Below are 15,000 nucleotides of genomic sequence, written 5' to 3'. Positions count from 1 at the left end.
AGCTGAGGAAAATCGGTGCAAATGGTGAAAATTAGAAAAATGGAATTTGCCAGGTGAAGGTTAAACGACAGCATTACAAATATGCATGCATAACGTAATAGCTATTGGTTGAGGTTTTAATTTTTAGCCTTGCAGTAAACGTAGCTCAAGCATTAACGTCAAAGGAAAAAGTAAATCCTAAGCTAAACGTTTTGGTTTTGATTCCTGGTGATGGCGCACAAATCATTTTTTTAAAAACTTTTTAAATCATTTCTATATATTGGGTTCAATATAATATAATGATAAATATGAAATTTGCATTAATCAAAATATCATATTTCAGCATATTTTACGACCGAACAATGCCGGGCAGTCTGCTAGTGTATATATATATATATTACTTTTAAAATATAATCATATATATATATATATCATGTTTTTATGTAGATACATTTAGTAATCGTGCAAGGTTAGCCACATGGTAGAGGTTTAGGCTTCTTATCATGGGGTCGTGATTTCGAATCTCGCTAGATTCAGCCACTCTGATGAGTCATAGACGAGGAAACATGTGTCAGTGGATAATTATATTTTAAAAATGATATATATGCCGCTACCCATTTAGGGAGTACCAAATTGGTCAAAGGGAAAATTATTTCCAACTTGCATTTAGGTAAAAATGCACTTTTGTATAAATAATAGAATTCGTTAAAAAAATATCGCTAACAAAACCAAATAAAAATCTCTCTCTCTCTCTCTCTCTCTATATATATATATATATATATATATATATAATGAGTACATATCTTTGGCAAATGTAATTATATGATTATGTCACATCGATGGCATCCTCAAATATCAATAGGCTTGTGGGTGGGTGGGTGGGGGTGATCCTTGAATAGCAGTGTTTATTGCAGCTGTTGTTTATGTATTCATTGTCGTCGGCTGTTGTGGACAGCAGCTGCCAGTCTTTTCATCCGACTCATTCAACCCATAAGGTGTATCATCTAATTTCATCTGCTCGCTTTCTACCTGTTCTAATAAATTACCGCTAAGTACAGAGTTCTGCAACTATCTCTTACCTGAATGCTATTTGGTAGTAGACCACACAAGCCGAAAGTCACGCTTGTATACACATCGTTGAAGTGAGGTTTGCCCCGCCCAAATCGTCTGGCACCATTTGACAACGACCAGACATAGAAGACATCTCTAGGCAGTCTATGCCATCTCCGCGTGCGAGAAATATTACTCATATGTAAGATGCTTTTTATGGTTTGCCAGGTGCAATGTGTTATTAGTAGGGCTATGACAACAGCATATTCTTTTCCTTGTTCTGATTCTCAGGTATATATCCATTGATATCTTGTATGTTTTTATGTAGAGCGATGTGATTCTCGGTTGATTAATTGTGTCTATAACTGTGTCGGATATATAATCGAGAGTAAAAACAATGAACAGAATAGATTGTTGTCATAGCCCTAGTTAGTAGATATGATTGACAGGTGACGATTTTTGAGGGTCAGCTGGTGACCCCCACCAAACAGATAGTGGATTGATTAACTTCATTATTTGACATAGAAAAAGAGACAAAATGTGTAAGGTCCTGGTAGAATAGTTCAAAACAACTCTTAGTTAAGGAAAATATTTATACATGAGGGGCGTGCAATAAGTAATGCCCTTGACCCACTTCCAGTTGTCTGATCTAGCTGAAATTTTGCATGTTCAATGATTTATATCTCTACGGGTTATGTGGCAAATTACAGCCCTGAACTAATTGTGGTTTCTGTTTTACAGGTGTTTGAACTGAGTCAGGTGTGAAATGGAGCCAGTTGAATGTCTAGCAGTGATCCGTTTTTTGTATTTGAAAGGACGCACACCACAAGAGACTTTTGATGAAATGAAAAAAACTTATGGTGATAATGCCCCCATCATATGACCTGGCATCGTGAATTCAAACATGGCCGGAAGTCTGTGGAAACAGCACCCAGACCTGGTTGCCCCCTTCTGCCATTGATGTTGAGGCTGCTATTTTGGAAGCTCGGCGCATTACTATTCGCCAAATAGCCCAAGATGTCAAGATTAGTACAGGGTCTGTGAAAACTATCATTCATGACCATTTGCATATGCATAAGGTGCCTGCCAGATGGATTCCCAGGTTGCTCACACCATTCCAGAAGCGAGAACACGTCAAGTGCTCGAGGATGAATTTGGAGATGTGCCAAGAAGATGAGTCAAAGTTTTTCAAAAGACTGATTGCACAGGATGAAACCTGAGTCCATCACTATGATCCAAAGACCAAAGCCCAATCAATGCAGTGGAAGCACTTGGACTCACCACCTCCAAAGAAGGCAAGGGTGCAGCCCTCCGCTGGCAAGTTCATGCTCACAGTCTTCTGGAATCAGGACGGAGTAGTGATGACAGATTTCCTGGCAAAGGGTACCACAATTACAGCCTATTATGCTTCACTTTTGAGGAAATTAAGGAAAGCTATCAAGGTATCGGGGCAAGATCAGCAAAGGTACCCTCCTTTTGCAGGACAAAGCTCCGGTCCACAACTCCCATGTCGCCAGATCAGAAGCACGGGCGTGTGATTATGAAATTCTTCCTCATCCTCCCTACTCTCCTGACCTTGCACCCTCTAACTTTCACCTCTTCCCAGCCATGAAGTTGTTTTTGAAAAGAAAAGCGTTTCCCAGATGATGCAGCCTTGATTTCTGAAGTCACGTCGTGGTTGGAGGACCAACCTGGGATGTTCTACAAAAACGGTCTCCCGAGCTGCATCAAACGATGGGAGAAATGCATAACTCTGAGTGATTCCTATGTAGAGAAAGACTTATAACTGTGCCAAGTTTCGTTACTCTACTGCTATGGGAAGTGGGTCAGGGGCATTACTTATTGCACGCCCCTCGTATAACTGAAAAAAATATTGTCTATCTGTTCACTTTTAACATTTTCTCTGTGTCAGAACGCAGGTCTAAAATAAGAACCAATTTTAGATCACTGTGAGGATTGTTTATAGCCATGAGTTTTGCATCTGTGAAACACATTATCATGGAACTGCTTCTCCGCAGATTACAATATGATTTATCTTCAAGTCCAATGTCAACAATTACTTATCAAGCCAAGTAATCAAATTTGTCTTTTTATTTAATTATTGCAATCATTTCAGATGAGTTATTTATATTTTTATTTATTTTTTTATTTATTTGCGGACTATTATCCTCATCTTTATAGTTGTTGTTCCACAACGTTTCAGCCAACTATTCCTCTGACCTTCGTCAGATGGTAAACTGTGACTAGAATGCTGAATCTCTTAACTGTATCTTCAGTAATTACTGCCTTCCATAGTTGTTATTGTCTCACCACGTTTTGGGCAACTAATCCTCTGACCAGCTTTGGGTAGAATTGAAACCGCTATCTTCAGACAATGTTCACCTGGAACTGTAGAGATTCAACGTCTACCCACTGCGGCATTGGGCCTCGAAGGACGATCAAGGTTGGATTTTTTGGTCTTATAAATCCAAACTTTTGTTATCTGATCTATCATTTTTTAAATATATTTTATAAATATACTAGCCTAGGTGCCCGGCGTTGCCTGGATGTTTGTAAGTGTTAAAAAAAAAAAAAAAAAAAATGGTAATAGGCAGGCATGCTCGAACACGTGACGTGAAGGCGGAAAAGAAAGTCAAAGAAAACTTGATGTCTTACCACTACAGCATGACGCGACTGGAAATGTTAAGCGTTTAAGCGTTCAAATTAAATATAGTCAATCAAATAGATGACTTGCCGAAATGGCATTTCTTTTAAACCTCTCACAAGTGTCGTTTTTAACCACCTGACGAAGGCCAGAGGAATAGTTGGCTGAAACGTTGTTTTGTCTTTTTATTCTACTTTTTATTCTTCTCATATTCTTGTCCATCGTTCAACTGGCAATCTCATTAATCCTTATGCTCAAGCGACATTTTGGCCTTGATAGACTAATTAATATTAAAAACAAAAAGAAAATTAAAAATAGAAATCTAAGCAGAAAAACACAAAAAACTCTAAACCATATGAAGGCTAGCAACATTAACATAAAAATGGAACAAAGTCAGGATTATTGTGTAATCTTTCATAGCAAAGAAAATAACCGCCCCCACCACCACTTTTTTTAAAATGGGTCACAAAGATCAATCAGGGATAAGTTTGGTTGTTTTGTATATCAACCTTTGTTGGGTAATTTAATGTGGAATCTGGTCATTTTTGTACAAGGTTTTATGCCCCAAGTTCTTAATATCTTCAAAATATTTATTCACATTATTTTGTTTGGTTATTCTGTAAAGGAAAATTTTTTAATTTTTTTAGCATTGAAGAACATGATTGAGTTTTGCAAAGGCAAAGAAAAAAACAATGAGGAAGCCGATATATCTTCAAACAACCTCGTATGGTAGCAGCATTCGAGGATAAGGATTAGTGCATAAGATCGACTTTCAAATTCCAGTCTTATATGGTGTCCATAAAAAATAATTGCACTCCACACTCTGCCACAGTGAAACGAGAATGCAACAAAAATAAATTCAAAAATGTCTTACCTTAGAGATCGAGTGGACATCGGTTCCGTATCTCCTAAGCCAGCTAATAGATATTCTACATCATCGATAAATTCTTGAGTTTCTCCAGATTCTTGTACCTCATGAGCTTCTTTGACATTTCGCACGACAGTGAATAGCTGAAGATTTAAAAAAAAAAAAAAAGTTAGAATTAAAGAAATGTGAAATATATACAGAGTGCCCCACTAGCAGTATCAGAATTTTTGTAGGAATTTTTGACACCCCTAACACGAAACTGCGAATACAATATAAAAATCTCGTAATTTCTCTGTTAAAAGTGGGTTATTTATTTTCTTTATGGATTATACTTCCAAAATAAACTATTACAGTTGTTTTAAAAGTAATAGAAATATTTATTTTTTTTTTTTTAAAACAGTAATGAATTTTCCGAACTCAATATTTTTCAATTTTTAAACTTTAAAAATCTATCAAAACTTTTCTATTGATTCTATTTTTACGATATTTTCAGGGTCAATGTGAAATTTTATGTTCTTTCCAATAAACCGAATATGATATTTTAGACAAACGTTTATTTTTTAAATTCACGCCCCCCCCCCCCCCCCCAAGTGTCATCCATTTTCAAATGTCTATTAAAAAGTAAATAATTAATTTATGTCGGGGAGTTTTATATATCACAAATTGAAGAGAAAAGGTCAATAAATAATATATTCAAATTTAAAACAAAAAAAAAAAAATCGCTTTTTTAGAAATTTACCTGTAAAGTCCGAAGTTTAAAACCTTATTTTATAAGAACACATTGTTTTTTTTTTGTCTTTTTTTTGTCTTTTTTTTTTTTTTAATGAAACCTGGGTCCTTGCTCCTTTAATTGAAAAAATAATTAGGGCTTGAATTACATTTTTCGAGGAGTTATAAGCTTGGAAAGACAGGGGTTCGAATAATTCACGCCTCTCATTTTGAAATGTCTATTAAAAAGTAAATAATTAATTATGTCGGGGAGTTTTATATATCACAAATTGAAGAGAAGAGAAAAAGTCAATAAATAATATATTCAAATTTAAAACAAAAAAAAAAGTACTGTTTTTTAGAAATTTACCTGTAAAGTCCGAAGTTTAAAACCTTTTTTTAAAAAAAAAAACACATTGTTTTTTTTTTGTTTTTTTTTTTTTTAATAAAACCTTGGTCCTTGCTCCTTTAATTGAAAAAAAAAATTAGGGCTTGAATTACATTTTTCGAGGAGTTATAAGCTTGGAAAGATGGGGTGGAATTATTCACTATTTTCACGAAATTTCTGACACTGCTAGTGCCCCACAAGAAACCTGGAAATTTTGATTCAAGTCAACATTATCTACTATATAAATCTTATCTGTCTGTTTAAATATATGTTTGTATATATGTATGTTTGTATATCTGCCTAAAACTTTCGACAGAGGTCACAGGTTTTCACGAGATTGATATCATTTTGAAGCTCGACCCTTCAGACGCCAAATATCGAAAAATTGGCCAAAAACATTAATTCCTTCACCCTCAACTGGGCACTTTTCTACAGGAAAGGGTTTTTTTTTTTTTTTTTGCTGATTTTTCGAAAGTCATCCCGTCTTGGTCAATATAGGGGAACACCCTTCATACTGAGACAATTACTAATTTTTTGGATACTGCCAAAGTGCCCTCTTTTTGGGGTGAGCTGCTTATCCCCCACATTATTAGTGGAAGGTTTAAAAGCAACGCCATTTCTGCAAGTCATCTTTTTGATTGACTACGTAAAATTTGAACGTTTAACACTTTTGATCACGTCATGGCATAGTGGTAAGACGTCAGGTTTTCTTTCACTTTCTTTTCCACCTTCGCGTCACAGGTTCGAGCCTGCCTACCTACTACCACTTTTTTTTTTTTTTTACACCTACAAAAATCTAGGCAATGCCGGGCATCCAGACTAGTATATTTATAAAACCAAATATTTCATTATATAAACAAATTAATCTTAGCGTATTGGTTAAGAGCAAAGCATAGTATCTGTTCTGATAACACATTTCATTTCATGTTTCTTGAGGGGAGCAAGGAAATATTTTCAGAGACCGCATAGCTGAATTAAAGAAGGGGGACCACACAAGTGCAAAATATAAATATGGAGCATTTTATGATTAATGATTATTTTATATTGAGAGAGAGGGAGACAAAAGAGTGGGAGATGAGGGAGAAAAGAGAAGGAGAGGGAAAGAGGAGAGAAAATAAAAAAGGAGAGAAAATAAAAAAGGAGAGAAAAGAAAGAAAAAGAAAGCAAAGAGAAATAAAGAAAAAGAGTGGGAGAGAGGGTGAGAAAACAAAGCAAAAGAACAGAGAGAGAGGGGGAACAGAAAAGAAAGAGGGCAAGAAAAGAGAAAATGGCGAGGAGAAAGAGAGGGAGAGAAAAGATAAGAGAAGAGAAATGGAGAGAAAAAAGAGAGAAAAGATGGAGAGAAAAGAGAGAAATGAAGGGAGGAGAGAGAGGGAGAGAAAAAGATAAAGAGGGGAAGGGGATAGAAAAGAGAGAGAGGGGAAGGGGATAGAAAAGAGAGAGAGGGAAAGGAGAGAAAAGAGCGGGGGTGGAAAAGAAAAGATAAAAAGAGGAAGAGAAAAGATAGAAAGAGGAAGAGAAAAGATAGAGAGAGAGAGAGAGTGGGAGAAAAGAGAGAAAGTGAAAAAGAGAGAGAGGGAGAAAAAGAGAGAGGTGGAGAAAAAGAGAGGGAGAAAAGAGAGAGATGGAGAAAAGAGAGAGGGAGAAAAGAGAGAGGGAGAAGAGAGAGGGAGAAGAGAGAGAGATAGGGAGAAGAGAGAGAGGGAGAAGAAAGAGAGGAAGAGAGAGAGGAGAAGAGAGAGAGAGAGAGAGAGAGAGAGAGAGAGAGAGAGAGAGAGAGAGAGAGAGAGAGAGAGAGAGAAAAGCGAGTTCGTGACAAAAACAAAAATAAATAAAAAATATAAAGAAGAAAGAAAAAATAGAATTGTTTGTTGATTGAACAACCAGTGCAATTGCAATGACATAATTATTAAACAATCGTATTTATTTGCTTGGGAAACTATAAAAGTATTTAAAGTATTTTTTAAAAGAGAACAAAAAAAAGGAATGCAAATTTAATTAGTGTTTAATATGAGGTGTTCAGCAAAAGAAAAAAATAAATAAATATAAATAAAAATAACACAAAAAAAAAACAATTCTATTGAGAATTAAATAAGAGAAACGGGTAGTGGCTGAAAAATAAAGGCCGTTGAGGGTGTCGATTACAAATTTGGAGAGAGAGAAGGAGAGAAATAGAGGGGAAAAAGGAAGCAAAGATAAAGAAAAGAGAGAGAAAGATATAAATGGAGAGAGAGAGAGAGAGAGAGAGAGAGAGAGAGAGAGAGAGAGAGGCATACGTGTATGTGTGTGTGTGTGGGGGGGGGAGTGTACTCATTTCAATGGTAGTCAAATCAATAATATAATGAAGTATAATGTCCAAAAAAATTTAATAACAATAGCACGAAATAAAAAATAAGTAAAAAAAAAAAAAAAAAAGTGTCCATTATTTTGAATATAACAAATATAAATTTCAGACAATACATATATTTAAAATATAATCAACCCAATAATTTTGTGATCAACAACATTTTTTACAATATAAATAACATAAATCTGTTTCATCAGCCATACAAGACAATTGTTGGTCTGTGTTGTTTAAAAATTAAAATTTCATTCCAATCGATTTCATCAAATTTCATATTCAAATCAATCAACAGTTTTTGTTTTTATTGTTGACTAGCAGTTCAGCCTGGTTTTGCTCGGGGTCTATCTACTGTTTATAACTTAATGTGCATATATATATATATATATATATATATATATATATATATATATATATATATATATATATATATAAAAAGTTGGACTCATGTCCAAGTAATCTACACCTAAAATTTCAAGTGTTTAGACCCAAAATTGGCCGAGGAGTTTGGTAGAGTCTGCAAAGGTCAACTCTTTCAACTTGGGCCTCTTGGCAGAAAAATTTTCGCCCCAAAACTGATTAAAAAGCTTGCTGCATGTCTGAATACCCTTCATGTAAAATTTCAAATGTTTAGACCCAAAATTGACTGAATAGTTTGCTAGGGACCGCAAAGGTAAAATCTTTTGAACTTTGACCTCTTGGCAGCCAAATCTTTTTGCCAAAAAACAATTCAAAAGCTTTGAATACACTTTATGTAAAATTTCAAATTTTTAGACCAAAAATTGGCTGAGTAATTTGGTAGAGACCACAAAGGTCAAATTTTTTTTAACTTCGACCCCAATTTTGACCTCTTACCATTTATTGTTTTGGGCTCAAATCAAATTAAAAAGTTTGATCCATGTTCATGTAAATTACATCTAAAATTTCAAGTGTTTAGACCCAAAATTGGCAGAGGAGTTTGGTAGAGTTTTTAAAGGTTAAATCGTTTAACTTTGATCCCTTGACAGCCAAATTTCTGGCCGAAAACCGATTAACAAGATTTTCCCAAATCTCAATACCCCTTATGTTAAATTTTGAGTCTGTAGACTGAAAATTGACAGAATAGTTTGCTAGGGAAATGTACACACACAGTGACAATTTCACTTTTATAGAAATACACACACACACACACACACACACACACACACAATTTCACTTTTATAAAAATATACACACACACACACAATTTCACTTTTATAGAAATATACACACACACACAATTTCACTTTTATAGAAATATATATACACACACACACACAATTTCACTTTTATAGAAATATATACACACACGATTTCACTTTTATAGAAATATACACACACACACACACACAATTTCACTTTTATAGAAATATATACACACACAATTTCACTTTTATAGAAATATACACACACAATTTCACTTTTATAGAAATATACACACACACAATTTCACTTTTATAGAAATATAGATATCATAGAGGAAATAGGAGGAGCTATCCCCTGCAGTCTTAAATCTTAATACTGTTACTAAATTACCAGGTACTAACTTCTTAACAATTTCTTCAATATTTACCAACAAAAAAAGAGGACATTTCCTTTCTCTCTTTTCTTTCGTTGCCTTACATGACTGACAGAGAAAAGAGTTTTGTTTATGTATTCAATGGTATCATGTTTTCATACATGCCTTTATGAGTTAATTGGTTAGTTCGTCATATTAGAATCTGTGAGTTCAAACCTTACTCAAGGCATAATGATTTTTACAATGATTTTAGAATTTAGAGATTTCACAGTTTTACTTTTATTTTTCCTATAATTTATGAAAATTAGGAACCCAGGAGATGCTGGATAGATCTGTTAATAAAATATCTATTTATTCTGAGTTTATATAAAAATAAATTTTTATAAAATAGAATGCAGTAAGTTTTTAGATGTGTCTGCACATCTTTATAAGGGCTTTGTCTGTCACACTTCAAAGTTTTGAAATCAAAATTTGATTGCTAAATGTGTAAGATAGCATATCATACAAAGGACCAAACATAGCATACCATCAAAAGATCAAACATAGCATATCATCAAAAGATCAAACATAGCATATCATCAAAAGACCAAACATAGCATATCATCAAAAGATCAAACATAGCATACCAATAAAGGACCAAACATAGCATACCATATAAAGACCAAACATAGCATACCATCAAAAGACCAAACATAGCATACCATCAAAAGACCAAACATAGCATACCATCAAAATATCAAACATAGCATACCATCAAAAGATCAAACATAGCATACCATCAAAAGATCAAACATAGCATACTATCAAAAGATCAAACATAGCATACCATCAAAAGATCAAACATAGCATACCAATAAAGGACCAGACATAGCATACCATCAAAAGACCAAACATAGCATATCATCAAAAGATCAAACATAGCATACCATCAAAAGATCAAACATAGCATACCATCAAAAGATCAAACATAGCATATCATCAAAAGATCAAACATAGCATATCATCAAAAGATCAAACATAGCATATCATCAAAAGATCAAACATAGCATACCATAAAAAGATCAAACATAGCATACCAATAAAGGACCAAACATAGCATACTATCAAAAGACCAAACATAGCATACCGTCAAAAGACCAAACATAGCATGTCATCAAAAGACCGAACATAGCATATCATCAAAAGACTAAACATAGCATATCATCAAAAGACCAAACATAGCATACCATCAAAAGACCAAACATAGCATATCATCAAAAGACCAAACATAGCATACCAATAAAGGACCAAACATAGCATACTATCAAAAGACCAAACATAGCATACCATCAAAAGATCAAACATAGCATACCATCAAAAGACCAAACATAGCATACCATCAAAAGATCAAACATAGCATACCATCAAAAGATCAAACATAGCATACCAATAAAGGACCAAACATAGCATACCATCAAAAGACCAAACATAGCATATCATCAAAAGACCAAACATAGCATACCATCAAAAGATAAAACATAGCATACCAATAAAGGACCAAACATAGCATACTATCAAAAGACCAAACATAGCATACCATCAAAAGATCAAACATAGCATACCATCAAAAGATCAAACATAGCATACCATCAAAAGATCAAACATAGCATACCATCAAAAGATCAAACATAGCATGTCATCAAAAGACCAAACATAGCATGTCATCAAAAGACCAAACATAGCATACCATCAAAAGACCAAACATAGCATACCATCAAAAGACCAAACATAGCATATCATCAAAAGACCAAACATAGCATGTCATCAAAAGACCAAACATAGCATGTCATCAAAAGACCAAACATAGCATACAATCAAAAGACCAAACATAGCATATCATTAAAAGACCAAACATAGCATGTCATCAAAAGACCAAACATAGCATGTCATCAAAAGACCAAACATAGCATACCATCAAAAGACCAAACCTAGCATATCATCAAAAGACCAAACATAGCATGTCATCAAAAGACCAAACATAGCATACCATTAAAAGACCAAACATAGCATACCATCAAAAGACCAAACATAGCATATCATCAAAAGACCAAACATAGCATACCATCAAAAGACCAAACATAGCATATCATCAAAAGACCAAACATAGCATGTCATAAAAAGACCAAACATAGCATACCATCAAAAGACCAAACATAGCATATCATCAAAAGACCAAACATAGCATGTCATCAAAAGACCAAACATAGCATGTCATCAAAAGACCAAACATAGCATACCATCAAAAGACCAAACATAGCATATCATCAAAAGACCAAACATAGCATATCATCAAAAGACTAAACATAGCATACCATCAAAAGACCAAACATAGCATGTCATCAAAAGACCAAACATAGCATGTCATCAAAAGACCAAACATAGCATACCATCAAAAGACCAAACATAGCATATCATCAAAAGACCAAACATAGGATGTCATCAAAAGACCAAACATAGCATGTCATCAAAAGACCAAACATAGCATACCATCAAAAGACCAAACATAGCATATCATCAAAAGACCAAACATAGCATGTCATCAAAAGACCAAACATAGCATGTCATCAAAAGACCAAACATAGCATACCATCAAAAGACCAAACATAGCATATCATCAAAAGACCAAACATAGCATACCATCAAAAGACCAAACATAGCATATCATCAAAAGACCAAACATAGCATGTCATCAAAAGACCGAACATAGCATATCATCAAAAGACTAAACATAGCATATCATCAAAAGACCAAACATAGCATACCATCAAAAGACCAAACATAGCATATCATCAAAAGACCAAACATAGCATATCATCAAAAGACTAAACATAGCATATCATCAAAAGACCAAACATAGCATGTCATCAAAAGACCAAACATAGCATACCATCAAAGGGCCAAACATAGCATACCATCAAAAGACCAAACATAGCATATCATCAAAAGACCAAACATAGCATGTCATCAAAAGACCGAACATAGCATATCATCAAAAGACTAAACATAGCATATCATCAAAAGACCAAACATAGCATATCATCAAAAGACCAAACATAGCATGTCATCAAAAGACCAAACATAGCATACCATCAAAAGACCAAACATAGCATATCATCAAAAGACCAAACATAGCATGTCATCAAAAGACCGAACATAGCATATCATCAAAAGACTAAACATAGCATATCATCAAAAGACCAAACATAGCATACCATCAAAAGACCAAACATAGCATATCATCAAAAGACCAAACATAGCATATCATCAAAAGACTAAACATAGCATATCATCAAAAGACCAAACATAGCATGTCATCAAAAGACCAAACATAGCATACCATCAAAAGACCAAACATAGCATATCATCAAAAGACTAAACATAGCATATCATCAAAAGACCAAACATAGCATACCATCAAAAGACCAAACATAGCATACCATCAAAAGACCAAACATAGCATACTATCAAAAGATCAAACATAGCATACCATCAAAGGGCCAAAGATAGCAGACCTTCAAGGACCAAAGATAGGATATCATCAAAGGTCAACAATGCCATCCAATAAAAAATACCACAAAAACGAATTTAATTCTAATAATCAGTCAAGCATACAAAAATAGCACTTCCTATTTCTTTGATACAACACAAGGACAATGTTAGACACAATGTTGGTTTATAATGTGGCGAATTCAGCTTCTTAAGAAGAGACCCTCTGGATTGTACGCCTCATAAAATTTGTGATGACGAAGATGAGTCATTGCTTCGTGTTCAAATTAACTCAAGAAAGTATTCATTTCAGTGCATTTAAAACGGAGTTTATGCTTCATTGCAGGTTCTTGAAAATTAACAAATCGAGTTCCATTATGACATCATAATGCACTCACCTCAACTCTTTCGTTTGATAGATTAATGTAAAAGCCGTAAAGAATAAGGACGTTCTGATAACTGACACCTCTCCACTTACGACTGTGTAACGTTTTCTTTAAAACGTGTTCATGTTAAATAAATAACTGCTGCTTAAAAAGATGGAGCACCTGCTGTATCTATGAAGGCCAAAAAAGCCATCTCACCTTATCATTTTTCATAAAACATTTCTAACAAAAAAAAGAAAATCAAAAACCATTTTTCAACTAAATAACAACGAGCATTCCCTGCAAATTTTTTTACCTTCATTTTTGTTTTTGCTTTTCCAACCCATCTTCTCTTTTCATTTCTTGTGAGACAATACTCACATTTTTGGAAAAAAATAAATAAATACCATAATTATTAATAATACTTATCAAATTATTTGTTATGTTCATATGTGCTCGACTGAGCTTCAATCTCTGCCCCACCTCCCGTATGTTCACAGTAAGAACTCGTCTGGCTAAAACCACAGCAACAAATTTTCTTTACTCTCTCTTTTAAAATCCCTCTCTGTATGAAAAACAAAAGTTTCTTTCCTAAAACATCCCATCTGTAGAACAAGATAAAATGGGTCTGCTTCCCAGCCGACTAGAACATGCTCGTTTTCAAGTCAAGTGTAAACAAATACTTGTCGACCCATTCTCTTAAGTGATTTCCTGCTCATTCCACCCACTGTTTTCAATCCTCTTGCGACGGCATTCCTCATCTAACCAACAATTCTTTTTAATCCTTATCCTGAAGTGATGGCCTATAGGTATAAAAGGAAAAAGATGTTCCTGGTCGACCTGGAAAAGGTGATATTCATAGTGAATTGGAAAGTGGAATCTTGAGATTTGCAGTGATTAATACAGAATAAATCTAACTGACTATAGATATTTATATTTAGTTAGTATTAATCGTAGCTGGCCTGTAGGAAAGAGACTAGCCTTTGAAGTAAAGGTTGACTTTATAAATGAGTTTGAATCTCCTGACCAGCAGAAAGTGTCTATAGGTATAAAAGTTGTTAGTATTTATTCAAAAAGATTTTTTTTACAAGGTAATCATCATTTATCAAGGTCAGAAGGCCACTCAAGGATAAGGGTTAATGAATATGAATATATATTGTATAATTTTCTGTATTTATACTAACATTAATGGGTAATAATGTTTGTATAAGAAAATTATACAATAATATTGCTCTCCTTGTTATTGAGCACTATTTTATAAACACCAGGGCTTCATTGGATTAACATATAGGAAACCACAGCAATACTATATATACATTATATATATATATATATATATATATATATATATATATATATATATATATATATAAATCACCTTTTCTTCACTATATTCCCTCTGCTTCACTTTTTGTTATCAAGTAAGATCTATGACTTACTTGTAGTTTCATTAAATACTTTTGCAAGCAAAAGCCAATCCCGCATTTTGCTAACTCCTAGCCTCTGATGAGAAGGAAAGTATTTATTCAAAACTCCATTGATTAACGAATACCCACTTATTTTGTGCTTCCTTTTTAAAATTAAATATGTTTTTA

The 15,000-nt window shown here is 33.9% G+C and overlaps 1 protein-coding gene across 2 annotated transcripts in view; it reads right to left on the bottom strand.

The window, feature by feature from the left end:
* The window catches only part of LOC145297712 (wings apart-like protein homolog), a 427,159-nt gene that overhangs the window by 252,323 nt on the left and 159,836 nt on the right, over positions 1 to 15,000 (bottom strand). For both annotated transcript variants that reach the window (XM_080143917.1, XM_080143918.1), the window contains one exon: positions 4,548 to 4,684. In XM_080143917.1, coding sequence (XP_080000043.1) covers positions 4,548 to 4,684 — 137 coding nt within the window. The remainder of the gene's footprint in view (positions 1 to 4,547; positions 4,685 to 15,000) is intronic.

Source organism: Euprymna scolopes, chromosome 18 (assembly GCF_053919585.1).
Source record: "Euprymna scolopes isolate OS-2025 chromosome 18, ASM5391958v1, whole genome shotgun sequence".
NCBI classification, from domain to species: domain Eukaryota; kingdom Metazoa; phylum Mollusca; class Cephalopoda; order Sepiida; family Sepiolidae; genus Euprymna; species Euprymna scolopes.
This window is presented reverse-complemented; position numbering and strand designations above follow the sequence as displayed.